This window comes from Ips typographus, linkage group LG6 (genome assembly GCF_016097725.1).
Source record: "Ips typographus isolate SLU linkage group LG6, UJ_Ityp_2.0, whole genome shotgun sequence".
Taxonomy (NCBI): Eukaryota; Metazoa; Arthropoda; class Insecta; order Coleoptera; family Curculionidae; genus Ips; species Ips typographus.
The window spans coordinates 4,335,584-4,355,914 of NC_138427.1; the positions used below are offsets into that span (position 1 = coordinate 4,335,584).

The window sequence follows — 20,331 nt, forward strand, 5'->3', positions numbered from 1 at the left end:
CAGCTCGGCAAAGCAACACTTTGATTTGTCCAGTCCTTCTACTTTGGAGGCAGTGACTGAGCCATCGTTACGCAATAGCATTGTGGCACTTTTGGGGCGGAAACTACTACTTAGTAAGACGTTTTAAGCCCGTTTTCTTTACTCAGAAGAGGTGTTCATGAAGAGAAGATATTAATTGAAAAGATCATGTAGATTGTGACGCTCTGGGTCAAAATGTTCGTATGCTATGTTATTAACAGCATTTCAATCGTTCTAGTGATGCTGTTCTTTTGTGCTACTAATCACTCTGTGAGATTCTGGCTTGTATTGAACACACTTTTTTTGACTCATTCTGTAGATTCAGCGAATGTCACTATTGCATGCATATTTTATTAAAAACAGGACGAATATTACAGGTTTAATCAACTCCAGCCGATATCGATAAATAAATACGGCAACATTAAAAGCGGAGGGAGAGGAGGGGGGTCCTATCAAATTCGACGGACCAATTCAATTATTTATTTGATTAACTTCGAATCCCCGATTACGCAGCCTTTCGTGCACAAACCGAATTTCAAACAAAAACACGTCAAACCGTTGCCATGGCAATCCCGTTGGCGTGTTTGTATGTGTGTGTGTGTATGTAGGGCGGACGGTCTGCACGTAAACTTTTTGATTGACAGCTGCGTTTGTCCAATCGCGAGGTCGGAATACTGATGAGGAACCCGTCAATCAAACTAGCACAGGGATGGATTGGTATCGGGAAAGTGGGGGGGTGCAAAGGGGGTTGCTGAAACGAGGTATTGGCGCTATAGACGGCTTTATCACGGACATGTTTGATGGTTCATCGTGGAAAATTGTTGTGTATTAACGCAACGATTTAGCTAGTTTTTTTTATAGATTACAAATTTTACTGTTAATTTTTGTGTAAATGCACTTTAATAAAAAAATATTCTTCCTTTATACCTTAAAAGTTAGGTTTAATTTTAGTAACACATCAAAGATCCTGTCATATTTATTAATCAGAGTATATTTTGAAAGATACGGGATGAATTAATCTTAATTATCAGTCTGTAAGTGTAAAAAACGTACTTGGGTTGTTAAATTAAGTATGAAAGTGAAAAGTATGCAGAATATCACAGAAAGTGGCCATCAGTCTAGTTCATTAAGAAGTTGAAGCTGAAGAAGTTTTTCAGAACTTTACTTTTCATATCAAGAACTTGAATGCCTAGATTTGCCTCAGGAACTTTAAGCCCTAAAATAAATAAACTCAACATGAAAAATTAAATCAATCTTCTTGATGCTAGCCAGGGTAATTCTAAAACAAAAATGAATCAATTCAAAGCTGACCTGGAAAAGAAAGAAATAGCATTGTCTGAAGAATTTACTTGATACTCTAAAGAGGACTAAGGAGCAAGAGAAAAGTATGCAGAATATCACAGAAAGTGGCCATCAGTCTAGTTCATTAAAAAGTTGAAGCTGAAGAAGTTTTTCAGAATTTTACTTTTCACTTCACTTCACATATGCTTCATTTCCTCTTTGGACTAGAGTTTGTTTCTGTACGTGACTTCCGTTCCACTTTTGTTAGCTCCAGAGCATCAAGTAAACTGGAAATTTTTCAGACTTTTCTAATTCTTCCTTTTCCAGATCAGTTTTTAAGTGATCCATTTTTGTTTTATAATTACACTAGCTAGTAGCAAGAAGACTGATTCCATTTTTCGTTTTTGAGCTCACTAGAAGTGTTTAATTGCAAAACCAGACATTTGACATTCAAAAAAACAGTTAGATATCAATTCTATATGTAAAAGTGTTTAGGAATATGATGTTCTATCTCTCAAATGCATAAACAGATATTCAAAACACTTAAAAGCCTGTTAAAACTACTTTTAGATGCAAAAGCGGACATTTGATCTAATACCTTAAGTACAAAAGCAGACATATTTGCTCGAATAGACAGAAAAGTGACACTAGTGTAATTGTCCAGAAGCATATCTAAAAACATATATTAAGGGTTATTCGACATATTACTAAAAATGGGTCCTCACCTGAGGGCGTTATGAAAAATAACGTTCTAGGGCATTATTTCTTAGTTAATTGACCTTAATAGGTGTCATTATTGATGAAATAGCCCTGTCAGACATTAAAGTTAATAAAAGCCCTGGGTCTTGGCATTTCTGCTTTCAACCAACTAAACGAATAATACTTTCTAAAACAAATAACGGATCCGTTGTTGTCAGAGGTGAACCATATTAGGACGAACGATATTTGTCAGCCTAGAAGTATCTGCAAGAAAGGCCAAAAAATTACACGAATTCAGTTGCATCCAGTTAGCATAGGGAGAAGTCTCAAACCTGGGGGCCTATTCTTGAAAGCAGGGAACGGAGTTCTCAAGAGAAAGACCTGTAGAATGTGACAGGAATCCGCCATTGTCAGCTTCTTCTGTCACATTCTATCGACACTTCTCTTGAAAATTCATTTCATCTTTGTTAGCAAAGCACTATGGGGTGGATTGGCAGACCGACAAGGGTCTATAATTCTCCAGAAATACTTTTAAAATGAAAAAAATTGAAAAAATGTTGTTATACGGTGAAAAAGAGTCTAAAACTCGGCTTTACGCCTATGGCTCGCAGAGATCTGTAGCAAATTCTAACTAAAATTAAAGAAAAAAAATTACAATTTTCAATTTTGGCACGCCACTACTCGATCCCTTCTTAACCAATCGCTATGAAATAAAACTAATTTGAAAGCTTAAACATTTGTCTATAAAAATTGCCATGGTCCCAAAAGTGTAGATTGAACTGTTTTTGAGATAATAAAAAAATGTGGAAAAAGTCACACATTGCCTTCGCAGTTCTAAGCAAGTCTGGCGTTCACCAGACTTTTTGCCTTTTGAGTATTGTCTGGGGTCGTAAGGTTCTTCGACCTTTCAGTATTGTTTTGTTGCGTTATTTTTGATGAAGACAATATGTAGAAACTAAAACTAATAGAACGCATAATAATGTGTGCTGTGTTAGAATTCAAGAAAACGAAATACAAATTATTACTACCAGAAAAATTTGAGAAATCTTGGTTTGGTGGCGTCTATCCAAACAATTTTGTAATTATTTTGCATGCATTTTACCTTATACTGTTGTTAGTTTTGCATATATTGACTAAATAGTAAACTCCGTCCCTGTAATTTCTGCCTTCTTGGCAAAATTGACTCATCTGTCATACACGTTCGACTAGTCATGCAGTAGCCAAATGGAACGTGTTAAAAAGTGCCGCCCTGCAAGTCATCGCAAGGACCACCTGCGCTTTTTATATCGTTATGAATTAATGAACGAACGTGTAACATTATAGTAAATGAAAAATAAGAGGCGGATTACGTATTTGTTGTATGCATACCGGCAGCAAAAGAAGCCGGATTGGCGGCACCTTGGAAACGCCTGCAGTAATTACTGAAGACACATGAAAAAAAAAAGTGAATGTGAAAAACAGTTTTGTGGTTTTAACGCTTGAAAATTATATGGGGCAAAAATTTACTTAAATATTATCATGGTGGGAGGGTGGCGTGCATGAGATTTATGCGAAGGGGGTAGTGAGGAGAGCAGACCATTTAGCTTCCAACACCGGATTTTAATCTGCATGCATAAAGTCAGAGGCGTATCTCATCATATTGAATTCTTACAGCAGCCAAAAAGCTAAGAAAGTTTCACGTTTTTTTCGTTTTTTTATAACTTCAGTGTCACGTTTTGTCCCTCTGAAAAGGTGTGGTCAACTCAGTTGCCAGAATTTTGGGCTGGAGTCTTGTCAAAGATATCAAAAGTTACGCTCCTGATCGAGGGGTGGTTTTTCCCCTCCAGTTCGGCGATCCCCCAGCAAAACTCGAGAAAATACTTTCGCGACGATAAAAACATCTTGTAGCCACCGAGATTCAGTCCGCTCGGGCACATATTCAAATTATCAGCGAGTTTGTTTTTCTTATTTTACAACTCGAGCTTGCACCGTTCCTTCCTTTTTCTTCCGGAATTTAAACCAATCGTTTCCAGCGTTCGCTTTGTTTTAAAACTTCTCCAAACTTTTTTTGGTCTCAATTTTTTCCGATGGGGGTCCAAGTTTTCCAGTCTGCCAGATTTACACGTTGGGCGCTTTTGCAACAAATATCATTCACTAAAATTTCATCAAAATCTTGTGGTATCGTACCAATTCCCACGATCCATCAAAAACTACAATAAAAGTCTCCTCGCTGAGTTTATTTATCTTTTATATTAGCTCATCCGCACTCACGTTCCGTAAGCAGTTACGGAAATTTATTACCAACACATCCAAAGATCAACAGGTCGGACAGGGTTAAAAGTTGCGTTTAGGTTTATAGGTGGCTCGACGTCGGCTCCATAAATAAATATGTCCTACCCTTATAAAAAATGTATATCGTAGCGGGTTATGTTATGGAAAATGGGACTATCAAATAAAATTCGCGTTGTTTTACAGGAGTGTGACAATTTTATTGCCCGATGATGATGTCAAAGAGCATGAAAGATGATTATTGCGATAAGTAAGAGGATTGTGATTACTAGTAGCTCTTTATTAAGAAACCATAACGTTGTAGCAAATATCAACAATTATTTTTTAAAGTTAAAGAATAAAATTTTTGGAAACATTTATGAGTTTATGAGAAAACAGCATACGTGTCTGTATATTGTTTTTTAGAGACACAAATATAATGTTTAATATTAAGTACATAACCGTGGAGGAAGAGGAAGTATATGGAGACTCATTTTAAATGTCATGACAGTGGCTGAAAGACCCTTCTTGATAAATTTAGCCAACAAAGAACACTGAAATCATTTTTGGCTTATTTATGACTGTTGAAGCCTCAAAAATCAGTAAAAGCAAGTTAACATCATATACAGAGCGCTCTGATTGTGAATTCAATCAGAATTACAGAATTTAGCTTTCTCATCTTAAGTCAAATTACAGTGACAGTTACATCTATATTTATAAGGTTTCCTATGACATTAATCATTCTAATCTCAGAAAAAATTCCAATCAAGTTAATCTACTAAAATGGTCTAAACATTGTTTTTGCTTGTTATGTCTTATCCGAACGATTTCCCTTAGATTGAGCTTAAAAAAGCCAGTTGGCTGAAACAAGGATGTTTCTTTTTGAGCCAGCTAAAACGGGCGTTTCGTAACGAATCTCGTCAAGACATGAAGCTGGCCAAAGACCGTGACTTGACGATTTGATAAGAAGCTGACGCTGCCATCCACAAAAAGAACCAAATATAGGGAACTATTGCCTAACAGATGGTTACATCCCTAAACAACCCTCTTGTTTTGTTAATTGTGTTTTCGGCAAAGTGTATTAAGGTGGATGTAAACCCGATCTAGCAGTCAGACTTGGTTTGCCATTATTAAAATTGCAGTTAAACCAAAATAACGTTACCGTAACGGTATCGAGGTTGGTCTCTAAAAGGACGAGGAATTTCCACCATCATCACTTGTGTAGGTTTTTTCCCTAGCAGCATCCATAGGGAGGGCCGGCGGCCTGATCGCAAAAAATCGAGATTTCCTCTCGCCAACGCGGCGGTAACGAAGAAACCTTAATGGAAAAAATATACAAATTGTTGTCAGGGGACCCGGAAAAGCCTTTTTCGATGGCCACTCGACGTGGAAAAACTTAACATCCCACATTAACACGGTCGATCATTTCGGCAAGCAAAACCACGACTACAAAGCATCCTGAAATTAATTTGTCAAAAGTTCTAGGGGGTAAACCGAAGGTATAGGAAGGGAATAAACAGAAACCGAGCGATGCAAGTTGGGGTATTAGAAGTCGTAAAACAAACACTCTGCCAGGAATCTGGATAATCCCTAGACACCTGCCGTACACTCTATGGCTTGGCACGCGCTACAAATATGTTGGGGCAATGTTGTCGTGATTTCTGTGATTCTTAAATCATGGAAGAATGGCACAAAATTTAATTATATATCACAAACTGACAAACTACACATAATATCCTCTTAAGAAATCCTATCCTACTATCCTAACAGTAGATGTAAATTAACCTGTATATAACCTGTTTTTTTAACAGAAATGAGTTTAAATGTTACTTTTCTCATATATTATTGCAAAAAGATTTCAAATGAGCGATCACTCGATCCTTCTACCTTATTTGATTTTCACAGATGGCTAACATTCAGAAGGGAATTGTAATTAATAGTTTCTGGGTATACGCTCGTAATGTTCTATGTATGTAAAAGAATTTCATACTAACAGGAAAGGTAGTCAATGTGATCTCGACAAAGATGGAACAGTTTTTTTTGTTTTGCTCCAAAATATTACATATCACACACACAAGCTAACATATACTGAAAAAAAGAATGTATTGTTTACGATAATTGGCAACGTTGTTAGATAGGAGTAGAAGCAGAGGCCATAAATCGCGCCGTCGACGATGGCACTTCACTAACCGCTCCTAACAACCCTCAAATTGCCACGAAGGGAGCAGTTGAACTCCTGGGGCCCGTCGTGAGAGCCTGATAAATGCTCCGGCTTATTTTACTCACTTTAGAAACCATAAAATTGGATGTTAACACGGTAACTCTGTTTTTTTCAGAGATAGGAAATTTTGGGCCCGTAACGAAGTATCCTGCAACGTGCAACGCAAATCGTAAATTAGCGCGAGAGTTGAAAAGTCCATTGTGGGGAATACGTAAAGTTTATCCCCCGGAACGAATTCAAAAGAGCCACTTAGGAACAAAGTGTCAGAGCAGTATTTTACACATTAGAGCGGGGCTTAATGCGAGACGGTCAAGATAAGAGAGCGGCATAATAACGTGTGAAGTGGAAGTAAGGGTCAGTCTGGACAAGAACTGCTCGATCTAGATTGTAGATGCTAATAGAATGGCCACAGGACCTGGTCCGAAACAGGCCGCGGTCAGGCCGGAAGCAAAAACGACTAAAATGGATATGTTTCCTTTTTGTTCTCCCGCTCCGACCAGAGATGGGAACTTGAGATGAACGGTAATTGAATATGATGATAAAGGGAATTTAAAGTTGGTTAAATTAATGAATCCGGTTGATTTTTTAATTTTACGCCCCTTGTTTTGACCATTTGTTAAGAAGGGGAGAACTGTGAGACTATATTGTGGTGCTAACAAGGTATACAATTCCATCGACAATCACATAATAATCCCAGAATGCAGAACTTATTCCGGACATTGCTCGTATTGCCATTCCCGATGCCTTTGTTTGGTTTTTAACAATCATCATTTCATGTATTCCATATTTCTATTATGTATTCCAAGTCGCTGGATTGGGTAAAAAATATGTCTGAAATGGCCCCCTGAATCGCCAGACCTCTCAATCTAGCTGTAAATTTGTAGCATATTTTGTAGCTGTCAATATCACTTTATGGTCGTGTTTTTAAAATACCCTGTATACAAGAGACACGATTGAATTTGGAAAGTTGTTAAAAGTTAAGATTAACCATACTTTGTAGCTCTAGTTTTTAAGATATGGTTACTTACATTTTACTGTAATATCTACTAGCAGAACAAGAAATGAGAAAACACATTTTCTTTGGTAGTTATGTAATAAAAACTTATCTTACCCACTACACTATTGTCCGGAAGTCACTTTATATTTACCTGAAATAAAAAAAAAACTTAATTAGGTGTTTTATAAGATAACAAATCTAATAATTATTTCTATAAAAGGCGACATTGCAAACCCAATATTACTCTTCTCAAATATATCAAAATCCGGTCATTTACGAGGAACACAATAATTAATTACACGTCTATGTCTGCCTCTTGTCACGACGGATCCCTCATAAGATCTTCTTTCTTTGTTTTAAGGAAATTAATCGACGTTTTTGAGGCCGAAAGAACCACGAAATTGGACGGGCGTAACAGATTTTATAAATTTTAATAACGCTACCAAATTGAGTTTGCTGTCATTAATATCTATCACTAGCAGTAATGATAAATATCTTTTTCTCTTATTTAATTTCGGGTCGTTTTAGTATACGCGACTGTATAATTCGATTTGCCTTCCTTTTTTTTGTTTATAATGTGGAAGAATTTTCCCTCCAGTTTATTTCAAAACGTTTTTACTTCCAGTTAGAAAAGGGGCAAATCCCATTAATAATTAAAAATTGCAGCTCACCTATATAAATAAGGGAGCAACGCGGTTTTCTCGACGTCTTAACGGAACACTGCCCCGAAATTATTGCCATTGCTGCAATCAGCACAAGTCATTAAGTCCCCACTGTTTATTCATTATTCTACGACGAGGCGACTTCTTCCTTTTAGAGAAAAAATCGAGATAAAGGAATAAAAAAGACACCCCGCGGTTTTTTTGTTACGCCCTTTGTTTGCTGTTTGCTGTGTGTGTTCCATTAAAATATGGTTCCATTACTCTTTTTTTTATTTACATATCGAGAAAAACGTCTCATTTAAAGCTGATGGGAAAAACACTTTTAGATATGGTGATGTAGCATTCAAGTTTTTCACAACTTCTCTTTGCCTCTTACTGTGTTCGCTTCTTTTAAGATATCGTCACCAATAGTGCCAATAGTCATGGTTGAAAAAGATGAATACATATTTAACTACAAATCACAAGACCTAAACCTTCTAACCATTTAGTAAGTAAATTGATTATAAAAGTTTCCAACATGGCACTGAAACAACTTCTTGTTTAGGTGCCATCTCCGTTTTCCAAGATTGGAAATCATCAAAATTATATGTTTACTTTTGAGACCACGGTTGTTACTGCAACTGTTTTTCAACCATACGTTTTGTCTTCTTCCTATCGATCTTTTTTCTTGAATTTTTCTCTGCATAATGTTTTGTAATATTAGATATTACAAAACATCTCTTCTCTTATGACATGTTCTATATATTACTCTCTCCACTCAGGAAATCCCCAGTATTCTCCGATATATCCACATTTCAGTCTCCTCATGTCAAATCCCTTCAGAGTCCATGCCTTTATACCACAGTATAGTACAGATAGCACATAGCATCCCATCAGGCGTATTTTTAGCCGAAAGTTTAGATCTCGAGAGCAAGAATGTCTCTTCATTCTTACAAATATTCTTCTGCCCTGTTGATCAGCATGTGTTTTGTTTTGCTTTTTTTTGGAAGAGTTATAAACGCTGATAGCAACCATTCATTCGATTTTGATTAATTCTACCGGAATATGAATTTGGTCATTTTCTATCAGTTTAAGAATCTTCGCTGGCAATTGGTCTGGTCCTGCTGCGTCAGTCAGTAGAAGTCGTCATTTTTTGAAATTCGATGCAACGGGATAATTTCAAAATTTCAATAGATGTATGTGTTGTAACTGAAATTATTAGTTATGATTATTTTCTTTTTCTTATAGGCGTCTTATTACTTCTTTCCTTCCATGAAATTTCCAACATGTTCTGTTTTCATCATGTAATTATTGTCCCTCTGGTTTTTCAGTTCTTGTTTGTGTTCCTTATATTAGTATTCCCTTAACCTTTTGATTGGTTGATTATTATTTTTTGCTAACATCGACAATTTTATTAATAATGGTTTGTAGATCCTCTTTTGGCCCAGCTAAGAGAACTGTGTCGTCAGCATATCTCTGATTTTTTATTCTCATATCATTAATCTCGTGCTTTTACCACCGAAATATTTGAAATTGCTTGAAAATGATGAACATCAGGCTTTTATAGAGTTTTCAAGTGAAAAAGTCCAGCATTTTGGCTCAGTCTGCTCAAGCTTTTTAAGATACGGTGGTTGGTCAAATGAAGCAGCAAGCTAAAAGCTGCTTTTTTGACCAATCACAAACCAAACATTCAATATTCACAGATGCCTATCTGGCTGTCGTGACACCTCTCCACTTATGTCTCAGTGTCTGGTAAACATTTTTGTGATTTCTGTGTTATGTAAAAATTAAGGGTTGGGAACTAAAAGATGTTAAAATTTTGCAGGGTAATTAACTGACAGTGCTGCAGTTTTAAGAGCGGAAAAATGTCACCGAGCCAATAAAAAGACGGGTTCGTCGTCGACGGAAAAAAGCTCGATCGGCAGAGCACAATGTCTTGGAATTGCCAAAGAGCCTTCCGAGAGCAATAAAAATTAAAAACTGCTGCCTTAAAATTAATATTTTATGCAGCGGGGGACAATATGGATAGTGCTGGCGGATTTTTATAACCCTGAAAGTAGGCTATAAAGAAGCATTAGATAAATCATGGCGAGGGTTGAAGACGAAGGGCAATTGAATACGACGTTTTGTTTGAAGGGTAACCCAGACATCGGTTTAATGACTCAAAAAGAAGACAAAACTGAAAAAAATGTTTGTTTGCGAACCGGTGGCAGTTAGTAGGGATAGCAAGGCTCATTCAGCGTGGATAGCACCCCCACAGATCTAACCCCCGCAGAGAGTGTAAATGTGGATCAATTCATTATTCTTCGGAGAGTAGGCCAAAGTTGCATCGTCATTCTCGATTATGCCGCTTGAAAAATGATGTTTCTGACACCGTTGACCGGCTACTGGTCAATGTTTGCCACCATGACACGGAATATTATTTTGCTCTTCATAATTTTAACATTCATCTTTGTTCGTATATACTCTTTAACCTTCCTGAAGAACCGAGTGCAATTTTCAATTTGTATTTTGTTTGGACTGTAAGTAATTCATAAGGAACAAAAGATTACTCATATTGTGACATCATATTAATAAACATTTTAATGACTTAAAGCAACACTACTTCTAACAATCCAATTCCATGTTAAAGATACCGGTTTTCACGTTCAATCAGGTTTTTAATGCCACTAAACAAGCATTTTGATGTCCGACCAGTAGCAAATACATTCGGAACCGACAACAATAGAAAAATCTAAATCCTGTACGTTACACGAGCATCAACGGGCCAGACTATTATACAAAATAAGCCATCAATCATATTGTCAGTCGTAGGGTTCAGCAAAGCATTCTCGAGAAAAATTACGTCTTCAAAGATGCGGCAGAGGGTCCGTCACACTGAAATATTAAAACTGATTAATTTCACGTCGAAGGGCATAAAGAAATTAAAAAGTCGATTCCGCAGGCAAAGAGGATTTCTCAGTCCACCTTGGAAGACAAAGGAATCTTGTCTAGGTGCAACGTTGTTCCGCTATAAAATTTGTATTAAAAACAGTCGAGAATCGTTTTTCTCCCATCATCAACCTAAACCAGAATCAGATGATAATATTTAATATCGGGAGATGTGCTAAAACGGAGGGTGGATAAACATTATTAATAGTTGGTGTCTGATGGAGATGTGCAAGTCATTCTACGTCAGTTCGTGTCGTTGTTTTCCCCCTGATCGATACTCCGAGCAGACATTTTCATGTCATCTTTAAACCATAAACCAAAATCTTGTTTCGGTTGAAGACGGCTCGCGAATATCAATATTAAACTTTGGATGTTTGCCGTAAAGCTGGATTGGGGAATGTCAATTATTTTGTTTTATCCTGGAATAATATTCGATATTTTAAGGAATCTATCAAATTTTACGTTTCTAAAAGAATAATGGTGTGAAGTGAAGGGTCTAGTTTTTCATTTTTGATTACAGAGGACATTGTCTTTACAAACTTTTATTTTAAGTTTCTTTGTGATAATGGATGGTCCTGTACACATTTTTTTTCTACTGCAGTTAGATCTGTTGATAGTTTTAAGTAAAACTGTTTAAAATACTACAAGCATTCTTGTGGCTTTGATGTGAATGAGTTTAATGACTGATAAAAATTGTTACCTCGTGTTAGTTGAATGAATTTACCAGTATAAAGACTCAATATTCAGCCTCCGTTTTTCTTGAAAACAAACCCTTAACCAACCAACCGGTACTCTGTCATTTGACAATTTAAATAAAAAGAGGAATTAGTACCAAAAAGGTCCATTACCTGGAAACGGTTTAAAGGTATGACTGCTATCGACTTACTTCTAGAGTATTTTTTAAGTAGGATCCGGTTTGCACACAATCGGAAGCCTTTGAGAGGTCGCAGAAAATTTTCCTCAGTATGATGCGTTAAAACGAAAGGAAGAAGCTTTTTCTAGTAAAGCATCAGTCTAAGAATGACACAATTATCGGTCAGCTAATGTTTTAAATGTTACAAACGAAGTAGCAAACATCATTTTCATCACTTTATCTGAAGATTGGAGTAACTCAACTAAGTTATATTCTCGGGAAATAAATCTCTGGCGTCCCGTAATTTTCTTTGGATGGCCATAACATCTGTAGGAAAACCATATGGTTGTTGTATATATTTTTTTCAGGTGATGTATATGGTATTAGCTGCAGATCTCTAAAGATTGGCTGATATAGTGATCTGTAACTGTGAAAATTTAAGTAAGGCCTGATCTACTAAGTTAAAATCCCCGAACATCATCATTTGATTATGGTGTTCTAGATTCTCATCAAGAATTTAAAATGAACTAGTTAACTACTTGGTGACCCAAAGATTCATATAATAATCTTAACCTTTTCAACCTTCACAGCTGTGACTTCATCAAATTATTATAGCAAATATTACTTTTTGAATAGATTAGTTCTATTCCCTCCTGGCTGGGATCGATCAAAGTACTCGTAATAATACTAAAGTGATCGTTTAGTGAATTGTTTGCAACTATCTATTGTTGTACTTTCCTTATTTTTTTCCTTATTTAAACTTTAAACATTTTTTTATTGTTATAATTTGCTGGGATGGGAAAGTCGTACCTTTTAATACGAACATCCAGTGTTGTGTGAAAATGGTGCTGTGACGTTTATATAGATTGTTGTTCGTGACGATGTTAACATTTTAACTAATGGTGTAGTTTAAATTTTCTGTTGAGGATTGAAATTCGTTCAGATACCTCTTCATTTGACAGGAACGTCACTAGAAATAGACCTACAATTACCTGTTTTTAAGTTTTTCTTCAAATAATCTTATTTTTTCTTTTAGAAGCTTACAGTTTTTACTTAACAGACACAAACCGTTGTCATCCTCTATGAGTTCCTGGAGAGCTCACTGAAGGAGTGCTTCTTGATCAGATGATGATGGCTCATTTGCAGCAGCTGCTTCACTTGCTACTGTTATGTAATTTTGATGCTGGCGTGTTGAGCTTTTATATTCTTGTGTTCATTTAAAACATGAAAGTAAGTGGATCACATATTTGACAGTCAATTGCACTGCTTGATACCCTTTTCGAGCAGTAAAACAGTTTATTACGTTTGAATTTATTATTCGCGAAGGACGAATGTTAGCTGCAATCACCGGAAGAAACAAAACAATTTATACTGGGAGAAGACAAACATACTGAAGAATATTTTCAGTCAAGTTCATAGAAATACGAAGAAGACGTAGAACACCTTTTGAAGATGACTCTTCTATTGAACATCATCATTCTAAATAATTATAAACCAACTATGTAAGTAAAAAGGTAAAGTTTAGTACATATTTGGTGTTATATCCGAGGTTATATCACTCATGGTATTACTTGTAACTCTCCTATCCGTGTGCAGAATTCTTCTTACAACACTTGTTACGTAATAGCCCCCCAGTGAACAATTTTTAGTTAAAACTTCTCTGACATCTAACTTACGGCTGGACTGACCATCATAGTAAAAGCTTCCCAAAACGTTCCCAAACAAATACAGGAATGAATAATGAAAATGGGATTCTGAACAAGTGGTTAACCGAATTTGCCTGTCCACTTTGAACCGACCGAGAGCAACTGCATGAGTTATTGCTCTTCCCCGTTTTGGGGTGAGCCACTGACGGGAGCTACTCCATCTTTCTCGCTGTTAAGCACGTCATTAATGCCTGACGTCTTGATAACATTCTTACGATACTATTTCACTCTATTTGTTACCTCTCGTTTGATAAGCGATTTGTCAGGAAAACGAGTCTGGGAACCGATGCATTCCGGAGGAATCATCAGTGAGAATTCGAAGTTTCCCTGCTAGTATTAATCCCTTCAATTTATGTTTCTAGACAACGGACATTCATTCTTTTATCATTTTAACTTTTTTTCCAAAAGTCTCAATTATTTACCTAGTCGTGAATATTGGAACGATGGGACGTCGCGTGTAGGAGACTTGTCTATAAATAACTAATATGTTATGAAATATTTAAGCTTAATGTTTGTATCGTTCAAAAGGAATCGTTACAATTTCTGGCCAGGTTTTTTTCTTCGTTCGATGTTCTATTTTACTAATGAATTAGTCAGAGCTCAGAACTGTAATGGTGTAGTTTTTAACCGAAGTTTTCTCTAGTCAAAAGCAAATGGCATGACGACAAACTTTTTCTTAACGTATTGATTTCTTACATGAATATTAACTGAATTTACATATTCGAGTGTTGAGACACAGGCTGATTTTTTCAAAAAGCTTCGTAAATTTACATTCTTATATCATTAATTTTAGATGCAGAGTAATTTTGATGTTAATAGGATTTTCATTAGTGATTTAAAAAGTTAAAACAATTCCAGCAATTATTGGCAATAATGTAATTATAAACATTGTTTTAAATGAATGTTTTTAATTCTAGATATGTCATTTTATTGTAATACTAAGGATTTACTAAATCAGATGGAACTGAAATATCTAAATGTAAATTGTTTCATAAATGGCCCACTATTCGTGTATTCTTGAGGTTTTTGGTCATAAATTTCCAAGTATATAGGTCCGTACAATAAAATGTGTAATATCAGATATCTCAGTAGTTCTCACGTTTTCTTGATTCATAGATTTCAATCTCTTCAGTTCAGACAATTAAAAACTTTAGATCATTGTGTTGGCCTGAGATTTTGGTAATATTTCATAACGCAACCTTCTTACGTACGAGATCAACTTGATAGGTACTAGATGTAATTCAGAAAATAACCCTAAAAAGAAGTGAAAGTTTTGAGGATATTATAGATGTTTGCAATTTAAAGAAATTCTGTCAAAAATATAGAAAACCAGAAGGCCGTAATGTATGAAATTATAAAACCGTGTTATTTGTGAGTATTTTATAAGTATTTATGTATCAAGGGCTGTAAGCCGAAGATTACGCCTGCTGACAAAGTTGTTTATTTGCTCCTGAGTGTACTCTTTCTTTTAAACCACGATGAGTACAGTACGTTTTACTCACATCTTTGGATAGAAAAGTTTAAACAACTACTCCAACCTTACTTTACCACCTTCTGTTAATGGCGACGGGTTTTTTGGTAACTTTACCGCTCGTTGTCCTAAGAGTAGAAAATAATCAAAAGTTATAGGACGTAAAGTCATTGTTTCCGTCATGGTAACCTAGACGTGAAAAACCATTACCGAGCCACTTGTGAGTAAATGAGCGCTTTACGATTGATTGGTCTTGCACATTTTCTCAAATTTATAATTTGGTCGATGGATCGGTAAAAGTGGTTTTGATCATCTATAAGTGAAATAAATGGTTTTTAAAAGACAACTAAACGGTTTCCCAAAAATAGCAATAGATAGATATGCTTTTAAATGGATTATTGATGAGTTCCAGAATTTCATTCTAGGCTAGCTTGTGCAGTATACATTTTAGACCCTTGAAATGATGGTCAATACATTCATCAAAAGAAATGTATAATAGACTGTAACCAACAGAATATGCTTGTGCTTGTATTTTTCTTGTCATAAATTTGCCACAATGAGTTCCCAAGATTATTTGTGGCATCGGCCAAAAGTAAAGAGACAAACTCACTATTTTCAAATCTGGTCAACGGAAATATCAATATTAAGTATTATTGGAAAGGATTTTAAAGTAGATTAAGTCCCAGACACTCAAGTATTTGATGAGGAAGATTGAATTAATATCTGGATAAGCAGTTGTTGTAAAAGAGAAGCTAAGATCATTTGTAATTATCAAAGTACTTAATCATTATTTATATTAAATTGCATATACCATAGACAAAGACAAGTTTTAGACGATTCAATGCTGCTTTTGTAGTTGTATTGTTGACAAGTGAAGAAGTTATTTTGGATGTTGAAAGGCGTAGAGAATAGAAACATGGAAGGTTTGTACAGTTGCAGAAGAATCTCCTACAGAATCCTTTCCTAGCAAGTTAAAAACTGACAGAATTTTAACCTTTCTACCAAGAAGATCTTATACCTGTCTTTGATATACCCTGCCTTCTCTACTGCTCCCAGTCAACAATTTGTTGTTATCAACCAAGTGATCTCTTCTTATATTTTATTCCATGTCAATTCTTGAAGCTTATTTGCTTAGAATTTGACTCTGCAGTTTTGTCTTGTAAATGGAACATTTATCCACTTTTATTCTTCATGGCAAAGAAAAACATCATCGAACATTACGTAACAATTAATCGGTAAATCGAGCAAAGTGTTACAAATTCCAAAACACATTTATCCGTAAAAAGCGGTGAACAGAGCCGGGGTTTAGAATTAGTCGGATGCGACTTAATAGAAGCTGTCATAAAGCTGTGCTAATGATACAAAATGGCGCGGCAGGGGGCGATATCATTCAATTAACAACTGCCATAATGGTCCGCTGTCGTGAATTAATAACAGGATTCCACAGGTCCATTTGTATATTCGTTGTCGACGTTTTCAAATTGAAAACAGTTAAGTTTATGTCGTGTTTTTATGCCAGTACGGATCAAGATTTTACATTCGAGGTTTATTGGGAGGTTGTACGGAAAACATGCAACTCTGTCGCATTAAAGAAAGAAAAACGAACATAAATAATCATTGACGTCGGGTTTGTGGCGACCGTCTGTATTGTTTACTCTTAAAATAAAAAATGGACATGAAACATGAATAGAATGAAAGACTATAGCGTGCAGTTTGGTCACCGCCTACCTTCAGCTTGCATGATCCAGGGCCATATTATTTTAATGTCTTTCGACATGATCTAACAACTGGCGGAAAAGAGAAATTTGAGACTTCACTCGGTTTTTTCGAAGAATAATTTGATCCCATTTTTACTGCAAAAACATATGTAGCCTAAAGCTTAATTTTTACGATACCATCTTGACTGAACTGTATTAAGCTACTGATTTCTCCCAAATAATTCATACCAAATTTAAAAAAAAAGTTATTAAAACAAGCAATGTCAAACAACAACTTGCACTTTTACCTTGCCGCATGTGACGCAGCGTTTTCTGCCAAAAAAATCCGAAGAGTGTTATTGGGTTACGTTACCAATTTCACGATGATTCACTGACGATTTTATCAGAAGGGGGCTGGTTTTTTTGTGCAGACGCAATTTTCTTAAAAACTATCGATTTGTTGCAAACCTTCCCCCGAAACCATCAGTTGTTTAACGTCTGAGACTCACCTTGTTGGCTATTTTTCCGCGTGGTCTTCTTCTCCTTCATCCAAGGATACTCTGGCACGTTCACACCTGGTGATCCTAAACCGTGCGGCACTTCCATGGGGTAACCTCCAGGTGGGGTGTGCTGGGGACTCATTGGTGCTCCGTGTGGTGTCATTTCGGCCGACAAGTGGGGCAACGCTGTCATGAACTAAAATAAAAAGATAAATCAGTGTTTTCAGTTAGATTAAATAATAGTGGATTTTTACTAATTTTGCTTATTATTTCCTTTACAAACACGTGTGCTACCTGACAATGGTAGAATAGTCCTACACAGCAGCAAATACCGTTAGTTTCATGTAAAAGAACACTCATCAAATTCTGATCCAACAGTCAAAAAAAAAACAATCCAACAGAAAACAAGTTACTAAGAAATTGGTTGTTCAGTATTGCCACAATACCACTTATTTCCATTATGTATGTTCATAAATATATGGCAAACAATTTGGCAACATTGAAAGTACACTATCTACTCTAGAAAAGTCTAGCAGCAAAAAAGATTATATTTAGTGAAACTGGTAAAGGTGTGCTTGTCTATTTAAATTCTGGCATAAGTATGAGTTTACCTGACAGATTCAATATTATCATGTGATTACAGTGTAATTCGTGAATATAACCATCACGTGATAACTCAAAATGTTTCTCATCTACGGCATAGTGGTCACTTTTTATTAATGTATTTTTCTTCTTCACCCTTCTTCCATCAGTTTTTGGACATAGACCTCTCTGTGTCCATTCTACTTCTGCCAGTCTTGTGCTATCCGGAACCAGCTTTGACCTACTTCTTTCTTGATATTATCTATCCAGCGTTTGTGGCCTACCTCTTCTCGGTATTTCTCTGAGCCGCCAAAGTCCAACCCTGATGGTCTATTTTTCACTGTTCTGGCGTAAAACATGCCCTACTCTTCAGCTTCTTTAAACTCTGTAACTGTGGTTATTCTTCTAATTTCTTAATATCACCGGCAGAATGTATTTATCATAGACCATTGGGATGTCATTATGTGATCAAGTTTACCGGAAGCAGCCCACGTGAGTCTCACTCGTCCAGTTATCTCAATGTATCCAAAACAAATTTGACCATTGCGGTTTTAACCGGTTTAAAACCAATGGTTAAAAACAAAGTGTCCAAAACGTGTCCAGATACCATTTGGTGGTGGTAATTCCAGATAGTTTCTGCTAATCCCGGATAGTTTCAGGGAATGGCAGATAGCTTCTGACATTGCCAGATAATTTCTGAAAATTCTCAGATAGCTTTTGGTAATCCCAGGTAGTTTCTGCACAGTGTCAGATACTTTCTGCTAATCTCAGATAATTACAGATGAATATTCATAAACCATTAACATTGCTATATACTAGGTGATCAGCTAAGACAGAACGTCGGTTGTATTTAGAAAAAAAAAAATTTCTTTGCTTTCCAATATTTAAAAATTGTCATGTTTACTAGTAATACTAGTCAATATTTTGAAAGAAACTGAACAGAAAAAGAACGAAGAGAAGAAAGTTACGAGAGTATGAGAATAGATGTCTAAATCTCTGATGGCTTGTCAAGAAATTGTGCAGAAAAGTTTTGAACTCTTACAGAAATCTAGATATAATTGCTATGGCACCTAAGAAAGAGTGTTGAATTATTCTTCAATACAATGGAAAGAAGCACCTTGTAAATTTGATACTTTCAGTAGAAGACAAAAACTTAAATTTGTTCTGCAGATGGAATATGGTGTGAAAAAGCTGCAGTTACATTGTAACGGCATACATTATTACGCTTTATTGGACTAAATTGCAACTGTCATCACCAGCATCCATTATTTGTTCTTTGACCTTTCGAATGTAACGTTGGCATTGTCGATCGCAAAGTTAAAATTGTAGCAAGCGAAATTCAAGGTTATACACGTTGTATTTGTGACGTGGTTTGAAAAAAATGAGTGGGTGCTCCTACCTCGGCCATAGACGGTTGACTGTTGATGAATCCAGTTTCACAGCCTTCCATGGGATGCCTGGGGGCACCCCCAACGCTGGAACCACCGGGAGGCATCCAATAAGGCCCCCCGGAGGCGCCGTCGGGTGTGTTTGAACGCGTCTTGACTGCTACGAAGTCAACGTCTTCTTCGAGTTGCCCCACTGTAGGCATTAGTGAAACAAAACCGGGGTCGTTGTTCAATCTAGAAAAAAAAACATGGAATAGTCATCAAGTGCTTTGTTATTTATGGATAATCGTAAATTGTGGAAAAAGATTCTGAATTCCATTGAAATTCCATTTAAGAAATGAAGTGTGTCCAAGGAACGAAATCCATTTTGCTCTACAACAAACCTACTTCAATCTTTTTCGTAAATATAAATACGTTTATTGATTCTAAGCAATTTATGGATATTAGCCAGTGTCAAAGCATTCTACTACCTTTCTTCTAATGTGTGTTCCTTTGATAAAATATTTTAACTTCTATTTTTAACCCAGAAGGCCACTTTTAAAAGTTTCTGAATTTGCAGTTGAAAAAAAAAGGAAACTCGTAGCTTTCTTCAAATTTGTAAAATAACGGTTTTGAACAATATCTTCTTTCCATGTCACTTCTGCATCCCAAAACTCCAAAGTAGTTAAGAAATTGATGCTGGTCAAAAAATACTGCAGCTTTAATTACTGTTGGATTGTGTCGTAAAAGCAAAATAACACTGCATATTTTTTCCTTAAAATGTCAAAATGGAAAAGATTTAGACAAAAATAGACATTATATAGAAATCTTCTATGCAGTAGAATTGATGATTTGGGTTTGACGATTGCATACCAATTCAGAGAACGCTATACATTATTGTTAGTACACTTTACTAAATATCTTATTCCCTTATATTTCCAGAAGTAGTTTTAATCTGATGAATTTCAGCAAAGCATTTGATATACTTCTAGTGCAAGAATAAAGTCACAAATCCCCATCATTAATTAAGGGATTTAATAAAATTGTATCAGTATCAAGTAGCTAGTTATATGAGAATTAATTTGTCTGTCGTAAATTATTAATTAATTATTTAAATTCT

General features: G+C 35.9%; 1 protein-coding gene across 1 annotated transcript in view; it reads right to left on the reverse strand.

The window, feature by feature from the left end:
* pb (homeobox proposcipedia) overlaps positions 1-20,331 on the reverse strand; it is a 34,826-nt gene that overhangs the window by 11,617 nt on the left and 2,878 nt on the right. The window contains exons 2-3 of the mRNA XM_081981339.1: positions 19,244-19,466; positions 17,272-17,458 (exon numbers count right to left, since the gene is read on the reverse strand). Coding sequence (XP_081837465.1) covers positions 17,272-17,458; positions 19,244-19,466 — 410 coding nt within the window. The remainder of the gene's footprint in view (positions 1-17,271; positions 17,459-19,243; positions 19,467-20,331) is intronic.